This window comes from Anolis sagrei, chromosome X, assembly GCF_037176765.1.
Source record: "Anolis sagrei isolate rAnoSag1 chromosome X, rAnoSag1.mat, whole genome shotgun sequence".
Taxonomy (NCBI): Eukaryota; Metazoa; Chordata; class Lepidosauria; order Squamata; family Dactyloidae; genus Anolis; species Anolis sagrei.
Window position 1 is genome coordinate 97,971,561 of NC_090034.1, and position 10,710 is coordinate 97,982,270.

Sequence of the window (10,710 nt, forward strand, 5' to 3'; positions counted from 1 at the left end):
GCCCCTCGGGTGCTGGACAAGTGCCTGGCTGCTGTGGCTGGCTGGATGAGGAAGAACAGGCTGAGGATTAATCCTGACAAGACAGAGGACCTTTTGGTCGATCGTAAACCAGATTGAGGTATAGGGTGGCAACCAGTGCTGGATGGGGTTGCACTCCCCCTGAAATCACAGGTCCGCAGTTTGGGTGTCCTCCTGTAGCTCAGGCATCAGTGGTGGCTGGGAGGGCCTTTGCACAATTGAGACTCGTGCGCAAACTGCGACTGTACCTCGTGAAGGCGGATCTGGCCGGGGTGGTCCATGCCTTAGTCACCTCTACATTGGACTACTGTAATGCACTCTACATGGGGCTGCCCTTGAAAACGGCCCAAAAATTCCAGTTGGTTTAGCGGGCGGCGGCCAGACTATTAACTGGTGCTCCTTACAGAGAGAGGTCAACCCTCCTGTTTAAGGAGCTCCATTGGCTGCCATTCATTTTCCGGGCCCAATTCAAGGTGCAGATGCTTACCTACAAAGCCCTAAATGGTTTGGGACCCATCTACCTTCCCTTATATGTAAAATGAAAAAATCAAGGTTCACTTTTGGGATTTTTGGGATTTTATTTTTTTTAATATTTTGAAACCATTGGTAGTTGAAACTGTAGATATGGAGGGCCAGCTATTACATAGTTGTGGACTTCACAAGGCATCCTCAGTACTTCATAATCAATTAACTATACATATTCAAAAGACTTCAATCTCTTAGGAATTTTCAGGAGATGGAGATTGCTGGAATGAATCAAAAGTATCCCTGTTACCCAGCTGGGATTTCAGTAGTACCTCAGAACAAGACCTATTCCGGGATTGAAATATGGAAACCATAGATAATAGTTGTTGATGTTGCCATCATTAATTTTAAATTTCCCCTGTGTGGCAGAGTCAGTGATCAGAATAATTGCCCTTCCATCTCCCCGTAGAGTTTGAGACTGCGGATTATACAACAGCCCCAAGCTGAAGAAAAAAGGTATCTTAGAGTCAGCGTGGGATGAGAGACAGATGATAAAAGGGTGGGACATTAAGAAAGCCATTCTCCAGCGGGGTTGGGTCAAGGTCTTCTGGGGGCACAAGGGGCTTCAACTGGAAACTCTGCAGGATGGTGGTGAAGAAGAGGAAAAGCTCCATGCGGGCCAGTGATTCACCTAGACAATTCCTTTTCCCTGAAAGAAAAGAGGAATTTGTCAGAAGGGGACGAGAGACATATCCAGCTTTTCTGATCAGATGGCTCCTGAGATGCAGCCCATTCCATGCCCCCTTACCTTGTTCATAGGTTTTTGGTTTTTTATGGACTTTCCTTTCCAACCAATAATCTCATTGTCTCATATCTACCATATACACTCCTGTACAAGTCAACTGCTTGTAGAAGTCCTGTCAAGTTTGGAGGCTCAAATTATGGGTTTTTATATGACCCTTGCATAAGACAAGAAACTTTCTGTATAGCGAGGGAACTCACTAATGTTTCCTTGGAAGCTTTTAAACAGAGGCTGGATGGCCATCTGTCAGGGGTGATTTGAATGCAACATTCCTGCTTCTTGGCAGGGGTTTGGACTGGATGGCCCATGAGGTCTCTTCCAACTCTTTGATTCTAAGATTCTAGGAGGCCAATCAGCCCTGGCCACCATGTCCTTTTTGTCAGGATTTATTGAGTTATGTATGTGTTTTAAATGTGCTTCTTTGTATTGCAGATATGGATGCCAATGAGAATGGAAAATGCTGTGCTGAAATGTTTAGAGTTGAGGCTGTGATTATGTGAGCTTGAGAACTTGAGATAAGCTATGTTCTGATAAGAACTTCAAGGGAGTTGCCAGCTTGAAGCTAGAAAAAGATAAACAACTGCAGAGGAGTGTTTTGGCTTTCGGTTTTACTGTCTCTTCCTGTATGTTGCTCGCTGAAGATGGATGTATTAGCTGTATGCTTAGTAAACTGAGCTTTCTCTTGTAACCTTCCAGAGTCCTTATTTTACAAAGCAGTGTCTGTCAGATCTAGCATTTCTTCCATCAAGTTGCACCTAAGCTTGACACTTTTCCCTACACGAATTCAGAATGTGCTTAGCCAAGAAGCCCAGGACATTATTCATTTTATGTAGGAAAACAAGGATTCCATATTATACCCAAAAAGTAGGCCTGGGTAACAACGGAAAAATTTGTTTCTAAAATCGATTTGTATTTGGGGGGTTTTTTTGTTTCGATATTTAAAATAATTACAAAATTTTCCTTTTAAAAAGTTCGATATTTACGAAATTTCGTAAATGGTAAAAAATGAACGAATCGATTTCCGAAACAATAACGAATCGATTCGTTAATGGCGGACGCGACCGCGAAATACGCTAAAAAACCTCCAAAAACTTCTGAAGCTTCCCTCTCCCTCTGTTCTTGACTGTTGGTGTGATATTATAATTTTTTTCCCTAATTAAACCATAAAACTGGCCCAGACATGCGGAAATAATAATGAAACGACCTCAGAACAATAACAAAACGAATACAATAACGAAATACGAAGCATTTACAAAACGTGTTTAAAAATTCGTTTTTTTAAATAATTGCTCCAGAATGGTTCGTTATCGTTTTGTAATTGGAAAAATTAACGAATTATTAACGAATTACGAATTAACGAAATGAAACCGCCCAGCCCTACCAAAAAGGCACATTTCATGAAGATTCTGAAATGGAGCTCTCATAATACATGGACCTATTGTTAACAGTGCAGATTGCTCAAGTAGAGATGAGGAGGAAGAGGAGGAGGAGGAGGAGGAGGAGGAGAATTACATTGTTTAGCCTCCTCCTCATGACTCGAGGCAGAATTACAGCATAATTAAAAGATATAAACAGTGTAAACTTTCTATAGATACAAGTATTAAAATGTATTTTAATAAAATATACATATTAAAATGTATTTCGATGAAATACATATTAAAATACATAAAACAGAAATTAAGCATTGCCTAAGGAGGCAGATGAAATGGGCAACTAATGCTTTAAAATCCAGTATATGAGAAGGACCCTAACCCTTACACATCTTTTAAACAACCCAACTATCAAGCAAGAATATAATATTCTACCTGCGGAGAATGGCACAAAGGCATCATTCTTCTTGAAGCATCCATTCTCATCCAAGAAGTTCTCTGGGTTGAAAGCATTGGGGTTTTTAAACATTGTGGGGTCATGCAAAACAGTGCTGAGCAGGGGGCAAACCTCCATTCCCTGAGAAGGGGGAGAAAAGAGATTTATGAACTCAGAATGGCAAAAATGCAGTTCCAGAGCCATTTAGTTGTTCTATGTAAACACTATAAACAATTGGGTTTATCTGTGTTCAGTCAATGGTTGAGACTTTAAAAAAACAGAAATAGATAAGTAAGCAACCTAATTGTCCTATAAAAAAAGGATAAGGGTCAGAATTAGAAACGGAACCTTAAACTGTGTTCATGGCATCCTCTGCATTCTCAAGAGTCTCATTCAAGTAGCCCATGACAAAATGACAAAACATTTCAGACTACCTTTATTTGGGTTGTTGTAGGTTTTTTTGGGCTATATGGCCATGGTCTAAAGGCATTCTCGCCTGACGTTTCGCCTGCATCTATGGCAAGCAACCTCAGAGCTAGTGAGGTCTGTTGGAACTAGGGAAAAGGGTTTATATATCTGTGGAATGACCAGGGTGGGACAAAGGACTCTTGTCTGCTGGAGCTAGGTGTGAATGTTTCAACTGACCACCTTGATTAGCATATAATGGCCTGACAGTGCCTGGAGCAAACTTTTGTTGAGAGGTAATTAGATGTCCTTGTTTGTTTCCTCTCTGTTGTTGTGCTGTTGTAATTTTGGAGTTTTTTTTAATACTGGTAGCCAGATTTTGTTCATTTTCATGGTTTCCTCCTTTCCTTCCTTTCCTTTCCTTCCTCACTACCTCTGAGGATGCTTGCCATAGATGCAGGCGAAACGTCAGGAGAAATGCCTCTAGAACATGGCTCTATAGCCTGAAAAAACCCACAAGAACCTAGTGATTCCAGCCATGAAAGCCTTCGACAATACATTCCTCCTTTCTGTTGAAATTGCCCACATGCTTGTGTATCAGAAGCCTAAGTGCCCTCCCCAAATAAAAAAGCCCTTTCTTCTAGTAACCTCTTTAACTATCAAGCCCTGCTATTCCCTCCCCAGTCCCATCTTCTGGCTTGTGGACATGTACTCCTGCACCAGTCTGACAGACTTTAAAAAAATCCTAAATGTCAATGAATGACATCAGCGTTCTGAAACTTGGAGTGCTTGTATGTGTTCTTCAAGTGCTGCCATTTTCATTATGATAGTATTAAAATGATGGAAAGAGGAGCCTCACTAGTTCCCCAATTACCGCCAATGGGTCGAATCTTTTGAGAGCAAAAACAGAGTTTTCAGGAATTTCCCGATAAACGGAATGGAGGGCCAACCAAAAACGTGACGTAACTGGTCTCCCTTTATCTTTCCTGGCTACTCCACGACTGTACCTTAGGGATGAAGTATCCTCTGAATTCAGTGTCACAAGTAACCATGTGGGCCACACTCATAGGTACGAGATCGCAGACTCTCTGTATTTCATGGATGACAGCATCCGTATATGGCATCTGCCTCCGGTCTTCACTGTTTGGGATGCGATTATGGCCAATCACTCGATCTATTTCCTCACGCATTTTTGCTGTTAAGTATATGCATAGAATTAACTCCATGGATTTCTCAAAGGGAAATGAGGGAAATAAAATATATCTCCTTTCCCTCCTTCCCTCCCCTTTGACTCAAACTGTTCTTGCAAAATAGGCAACTCCAGCCTGGGAGGAGAAGCGGAGGAGTGAAGGAGGTTTTGGGAAAGAAAACACACTCTTAAGGGAGGGAATGGGGAGAGAGAAATATATCATATACTGTGAGCAATGGCTGCAGTATATGATACTGCTGCCCAGCCTGAACCCATTAAAAGGAGAGGGAGATTTTTTTCAGCCCCCCAAAAAGGGCTGAAACACTCAGCTTGGCTTTGAGTATATACAATACTTTAAACCAGGGGTCCTCAAACTAAGGCCCGGGGGCCAGATATGGTGCTTCAAGGGTCAACCTAAGTCTGAAATGGACACAAAAATAACAATCCTATCTCATCAGCCAAAAGCAAGCCCACACTTCCCATTAAAATACTAATAAATATGAATTTGTTAAAATTGTTCTTCATTTTAATTATTGTATTGTTTTTAAGTGTTTTTTGATATGTGCCGTGTGCATAGGAATTCATTCATATTTTTTTCAAATTATAATCCGGCCTTCCAACAGTTTGAGGGACTGTGACCTGGCCCTCTGTTTAAAAAGTTTGAGGGCCACTGCTTTAAACCATAGTTGGCTAAATCCATAGATGCAGAACACATGGGGACAGAGGGCTGACTCTATTCAAAGGAATATTAAGAAGTGGAAGGTAGGGTGAAATTTATTCATAAAATTGTCCTGGAGGACCTAGACATTCTCAAAGAAGCATTCTCTGTAGAATTCTTTATGTCTTCCAGTATGATCCTATGTTCAATTTCTGGCAGAGTTTAATTGTGAAGTTGCCCTGGATAAACTAAAGATTCATAGAGAGAACCAATAATTAAGTCTATGAAGGTTAAACCTGTCAATGTGGGCCAAATGAGGTGATACAACAATAACAACAATACCTTGCACTTCTGGATATTTCATCAAAAGCAGGAGGCCATATCTCAGGGTCGAACTGACCGTCTCTGTTCCAGCAAAGAACAGAGTAAAGATGGTCTGTTCCAGATTCTTAAAATTAAATTCACTAAGTGGATTGCCTTTTTCCTGAAAGGAGAAAAGGTGAAGAAATCACATGATGATTCTAAGGCAAACCACTGGCTAACCCCCCCCCCCCACCACCACCACCACCACCACCTACACACACACCTTCACACACCAACAAGGTACCTTTTCCATCTGGATGAGGAAGCAATCAATGAAGTCACGTGGGAAGTTAGAGTCAAGGGTCTCTTGGTTCTTCTTCACTCTCTTGCCAATGAAGCACAACACATCTGACATAATGCCATAGACCCTGGTGTGGGGCCCTGGGAAGTACTTCAGAAAAGTGGGGAACATGTCATAGAGCTGCATGAGGAGAGAAACAAAGTTTAGTGGGGTTCCAAATTCCACCCTAGTATCAGTCTCATTTCTTTAGTTTGCTTTGGAAGGAATTCTGGAACTAGAAACAGAGGAGGCATTCGATATCAAAAGAGCACCTGATTTCAGGGCCGGATATGACCTTATAGTAGATGAGAAGTAAAGTACATCAAGATAATATTGAAGACCAATAGTTCTCTAAGCAACTAAACATTTTCATGAAGTGAGTAACATTCAGGACCTGGGACCACGTTGAGCTCATTTCCCAGAAGAAATTGTGTATCATCCTCATAAGGGTCTGGAATTCCTCATCCTCATAGTCAAAGCGCTCCCCAAACACAATGGAGCAAATGATATTGGAGACTGCACGGCTGAGAAAGTAGGTGGGCTCTATAGGTTTTCCTGCAACAAAACAGCAAAGCAAAAACAAACAGCAGAGATCCAGTCTACAGACGGCACTTTTGGTTCCAAGATTCACAGTACATCCATTACATGTCAGATGTAGGGAGCAGTATTCCTTCTTTCAGGATTAAGGTACAGTAGAGTCTTGCTTATCCAACATAAATAGGCCGGCAGAATGCTGGATAAGCAAAAATGTTGGATATTAAGGAGTGATTAAGGAAAAGACTATTAAACGTCGAATTACATTATGATTTTACAAATTAAACACCAGAACATCATGTTTTACAACAAATTGACAGAAAAAGGAGTTCAATACACAGTCAAGCCATGTAGTAATTACTGTATTTATGAATTTAGCACCAAAACAGACAAGGGTTCTTGGACATTATTCCGGGCGAGAGGCAGATTGCATTGGATAATACAGAACGTTGAATGAGTGAAGGTTGGATAAGCGAGACTCAATGTACTTCCTGCCAGAAGGGACAGAGAGTTTCATCTATGCTGATGATCGTGTCATCACCGCTCAAGCAGGGAGCTTTGAGATAGTAGAACAGAAGCTCTCCGAAGCTCTAGGTGCTCTTACTGCCTATTACAGGGAAAACCAGCTGATCCCCAACCCATCTAAAACACAGACATGTGCCTTTCACCTTAAGAACAGACAAGCATCCCGAGCTCTGAGGATTACCTGGGAAGGAAACCCACTGGAGCATTGTAGCACACCCAAATACCTGGGAGTCACTCTGGACTGTGCTCTTACCTACAAGAAGCACTGCCTGAACATCAAGCAAAAAGTGGGCACTAGAAACAACATCATACGAAAGCTGACTGGCACAACCTGGGGATCACAACCAGACACAGTGAAGACATCTGCCTTTGCGCTATGCTACTCTGCTGCTGAGTACACGTGCCCAGTGTGGAACACATCTCACCACACTAAAACAGTGGATGTGGCTCTTAATGAGACATGCCGCATTATCATGGGGTGTCTGTGCCCTATACCACTGGAGAAATTGCACTGCTTAGCCGGAATTGCACCACCTGACATCCGCCGGGAAGTAGCAGCCAATAGTGAAAGGACCAAGGCAGAGACATCTCCAGCTCATCCCCTGTTTGGGTATCAGCCAGCACGTCAATGACTTAAATGAAGAAATAGTTTTCTAAGATCTACAGAGACACTCGCTGGAACACCTCAGCAAGCGAGAGTCCAAAAGTGGCAGGCTCAAATGGCTGATACCAAATGAGAGACTCCCCCCTGGGCACACAGAAAACTGGGCAACTTGGAAGGCGCTGAACAGACTGCGCTCTGGCACCACGAGATGCAGAGCCAACTTCAAGAAATGGGGCTACAAAGTGGAATCCACGACATGCGAGTGTGGAGAAGAGCAAACCACTGACCACCTGCTGCAATGCAACCTGAGCCCTGCCACATGCACAATGGAGGACCTCCTTGCAGCAACACCAGAGGCACTCCAAGTGGCCAGATACTGGTCAAAGGACATTTAATCAACTACCAAACTCACAGATTTTGAATTTTGCCTGTTTGTCTGCTTTGTTCTGTTAGAAATGTAATATAATTGACTGGTTGCCCTGACACGACAAATTAAATAAATAAATAAATAAATAAATAAAATATTCCACAGATATATAAACCCATTTTCCTACATCCAACAGACCTCACTACCTCTGAGGATGCTTGCCATAGATTCAAGCGAAACATCAGGAGAAAATGCCTCTAGAACATGGCCATACAGCCCAGAAAAACCTACAACAACCCAAATAAAATAAATGTACTTTCACTCAACAGAATGAATTCAACCTGCCTGGCAACTCACTTACCCTTCATCTTACAAAATTCCTCCAACAGAAATTGCACCTCTTCTTGAATTCGCTCCTCAATAGACTTTTTCCCCATCCCAAAACTCTTCAAGACAGTGAAGGAGAATCGGCGCAGTTGCTTCCAGCGTTCTCCATTGGAAAAACCCACCCCTGAGGGGAAAAAGGAAAGAAATCATAGGACAAGCAGAAGAAAGAGTTTCAACCATTCTTGCAAAGACAACTGGAGTGCCTCACCATATCCTTCAACAGCCCTCTCCAATGTAGGCTTGGTAATCCTTCCACAGAACTCTTCTGCCTTGTCTATTAGAGCCTCCTTCACAGCTTGGTGTCCACACAAGACCAGAACTGGACGTGATCCCAAATAAACTGTGAAAACAGGGCCATATTTTTGGTGCAGCTGTAGGAGAAATAAACATTTAACTTCTGGCACTATCTTCGTGTTTAGGCAGACATTTTGGAATGGTGTCCTTTGAAGTGGATGAATTTGTGGTCAAGGAACACATTTCATTTCACATTGTATTGCAATAGATTTTACAAGTACTTCCAAAAGGAAAGTACTATGCACTGAAGATCATATATCTCCCTCTGTAATGGGAAATCTCTGGAAAGGCAGGAGAAATTGTCAAAACTACAGACTACAGAACAAATTGCAATCCTTTCTGTTTTTGCCAAGTACAACTACATGAGGGAGGAAGACTACTGCTATACAAATACCTCATTCAGAAATATTTATTCAGGGAAGACATAAAAGAAGAATGAAAATAATTGTATTTGAGCAACAGGAGTTTGTATAGAACAATATAAGCTTTCAGGTTTTGTAAAACACCTCCTGGAAGTGTTTGAGAAAGCAGCACTTTCTCTACCCAATGGAGAATGTATCCAGTCTGCATGTATATTACATCTTCACCACAGTCTAACTTCAATGCTCCAGCACACGTAACGCTGGGACTAAGAGTGTATCTACATTAGAGACTAAGGGTGTGTCTACATTATAAAAATCATGGACTAATTGTGTATCTACATTATAGAAATCACGCAGCTTGACATGCAGGAATATCTACAAGCGTAGTTGGGGGAAATCGTAAAGATAAAAATCTATAGCCAATGCAAGAGAAAAAATGGCAATGGAAGGAAACTATTGAGACTACTCAGCGCCTCAGTGAATCTTTATAATTTTTCTATTACATCCAAAATGCCCAAGTTGAATTTCAGGATGCAATCACAAACCATTATAAGAGGGTTTTTTTATAAACATATATATATAAAGAAAGAAAAAGGCAAATAATTTAATAAACTTACAGTTTTCATGACTTTACTTCTTTCTACAAACTGTCCTTTCTGACTATTAAACAAGTTACAAGGTCTTCTTTACCATAAAATGTAAGAGTTCAAAAAAAATGACCATACCTTGAGAAGAGATTTTAAGGTTTCTCCTGACTTGATCTGCAGGAAATTCCCAATCAGGGGCAGGGGAGTGGGTCCCGGAGGAAGCCTTCCCTTGTGCAATCGTTTCCTCTTAGAAGATATGAGCAAATGGCAAGAAACACAGATAACAAGGAGGAGGGTGACCACAGCAGCCCATTCCATGGTGCAGATAGTCCGCTGTCCTTCTCTTTCGGCAGAGTGTAGAACTAGTCTCTTCTGGCTGGGGCTCCATGGCCTTTTATAGGAACTGCTTGGACACTGCCTTCTGGGTTACATAACTGCACAGAGCAAAAATGTTGCATCTTAGTCCATGACATTGGGAAACAATACTGTTTATTAGATTCATGGCTCCAGGGGTGTCTTCCAACTCTATGATTCCATGATAGAGTGGGAAGCTTCCCACCGGAGTGGAAATCATCTATCGGACAGATGGCAAGCTATTCAACCTCAGCAGACTGAAAGCCAAAACCAAGGTTACAACAACATCTGTTATAGAACTCCAGTATGCTGATGACAATGTCGTCTGTGCGCATTCAGAAGAAGATCTACAAGCCACTCTAAACACCTTCGCAGAAGCATACGAGAAGCTCGGCCTGTCATTGAACATTGAAAAAACCAAGGTGCTTTCCCAGCAGGCACCAGCCAATCCCTCTCCAATGCCAGTGATACAGCTTAATGGTGTAACATTAGAAAATGTTGATCATTTCCGCTACCTTGGCAGCCACCTCTCCACCAAAGTCAACATCGACACCGAAATACAACACCGCCTGAGCTCTGCAAGTGCAGCATTTTCCAGAATGAAGCAGAGAGTGTTTGAGGACCGGGACATCCGTAGGGAGACCAAGGTGCTTGTTTATAAAGCTATTGTCCTCCCAACCCTGCTCTATGCCTGTGAGACGTGGACTGTC

General features: G+C 42.0%; 1 protein-coding gene across 1 annotated transcript; it reads right to left on the reverse strand.

Annotated features, from left to right (window-relative positions):
- Window positions 1-569: 569 nt before the first annotated feature.
- LOC137094924 (cytochrome P450 2G1-like) lies at window positions 570-10,096 on the reverse strand. Its single transcript, XM_067460919.1, has 9 exons — window positions 9,785-10,096; window positions 8,612-8,774; window positions 8,378-8,527; window positions 6,381-6,541; window positions 5,951-6,127; window positions 5,686-5,827; window positions 4,504-4,691; window positions 3,091-3,232; window positions 570-1,192 (listed from the first exon to the last, which is right to left on the reverse strand). The coding sequence occupies exons 1-9, from the start codon at window positions 9,962-9,964 to the stop codon at window positions 1,011-1,013; spliced, it is 1,485 nt and encodes a 494-aa protein (XP_067317020.1). The 5' UTR covers window positions 9,965-10,096; the 3' UTR covers window positions 570-1,010.
- Window positions 10,097-10,710: the final 614 nt, after the last annotated feature.

Excerpts from the sequence above, each read along its gene's own strand:
- LOC137094924 (XM_067460919.1), bottom strand. The coding sequence starts at position 9,964 with ATGGAATGGGCTGCTGTGGTCACCCTCCTCCTTGTTATCTGTGTTTCT. Across the intron at positions 5,828-5,950 it reads TCCTCATCCAGATGGAAAAG|GAAAAAGGCAATCCACTTAG; the intron begins GTACCTTGTTGG and ends TTCTCCTTTCAG. Across the intron at positions 3,233-4,503 it reads GAGGATACTTCATCCCTAAG|GGAATGGAGGTTTGCCCCCT; the intron begins GTACAGTCGTGG and ends CCCCCTTCTCAG.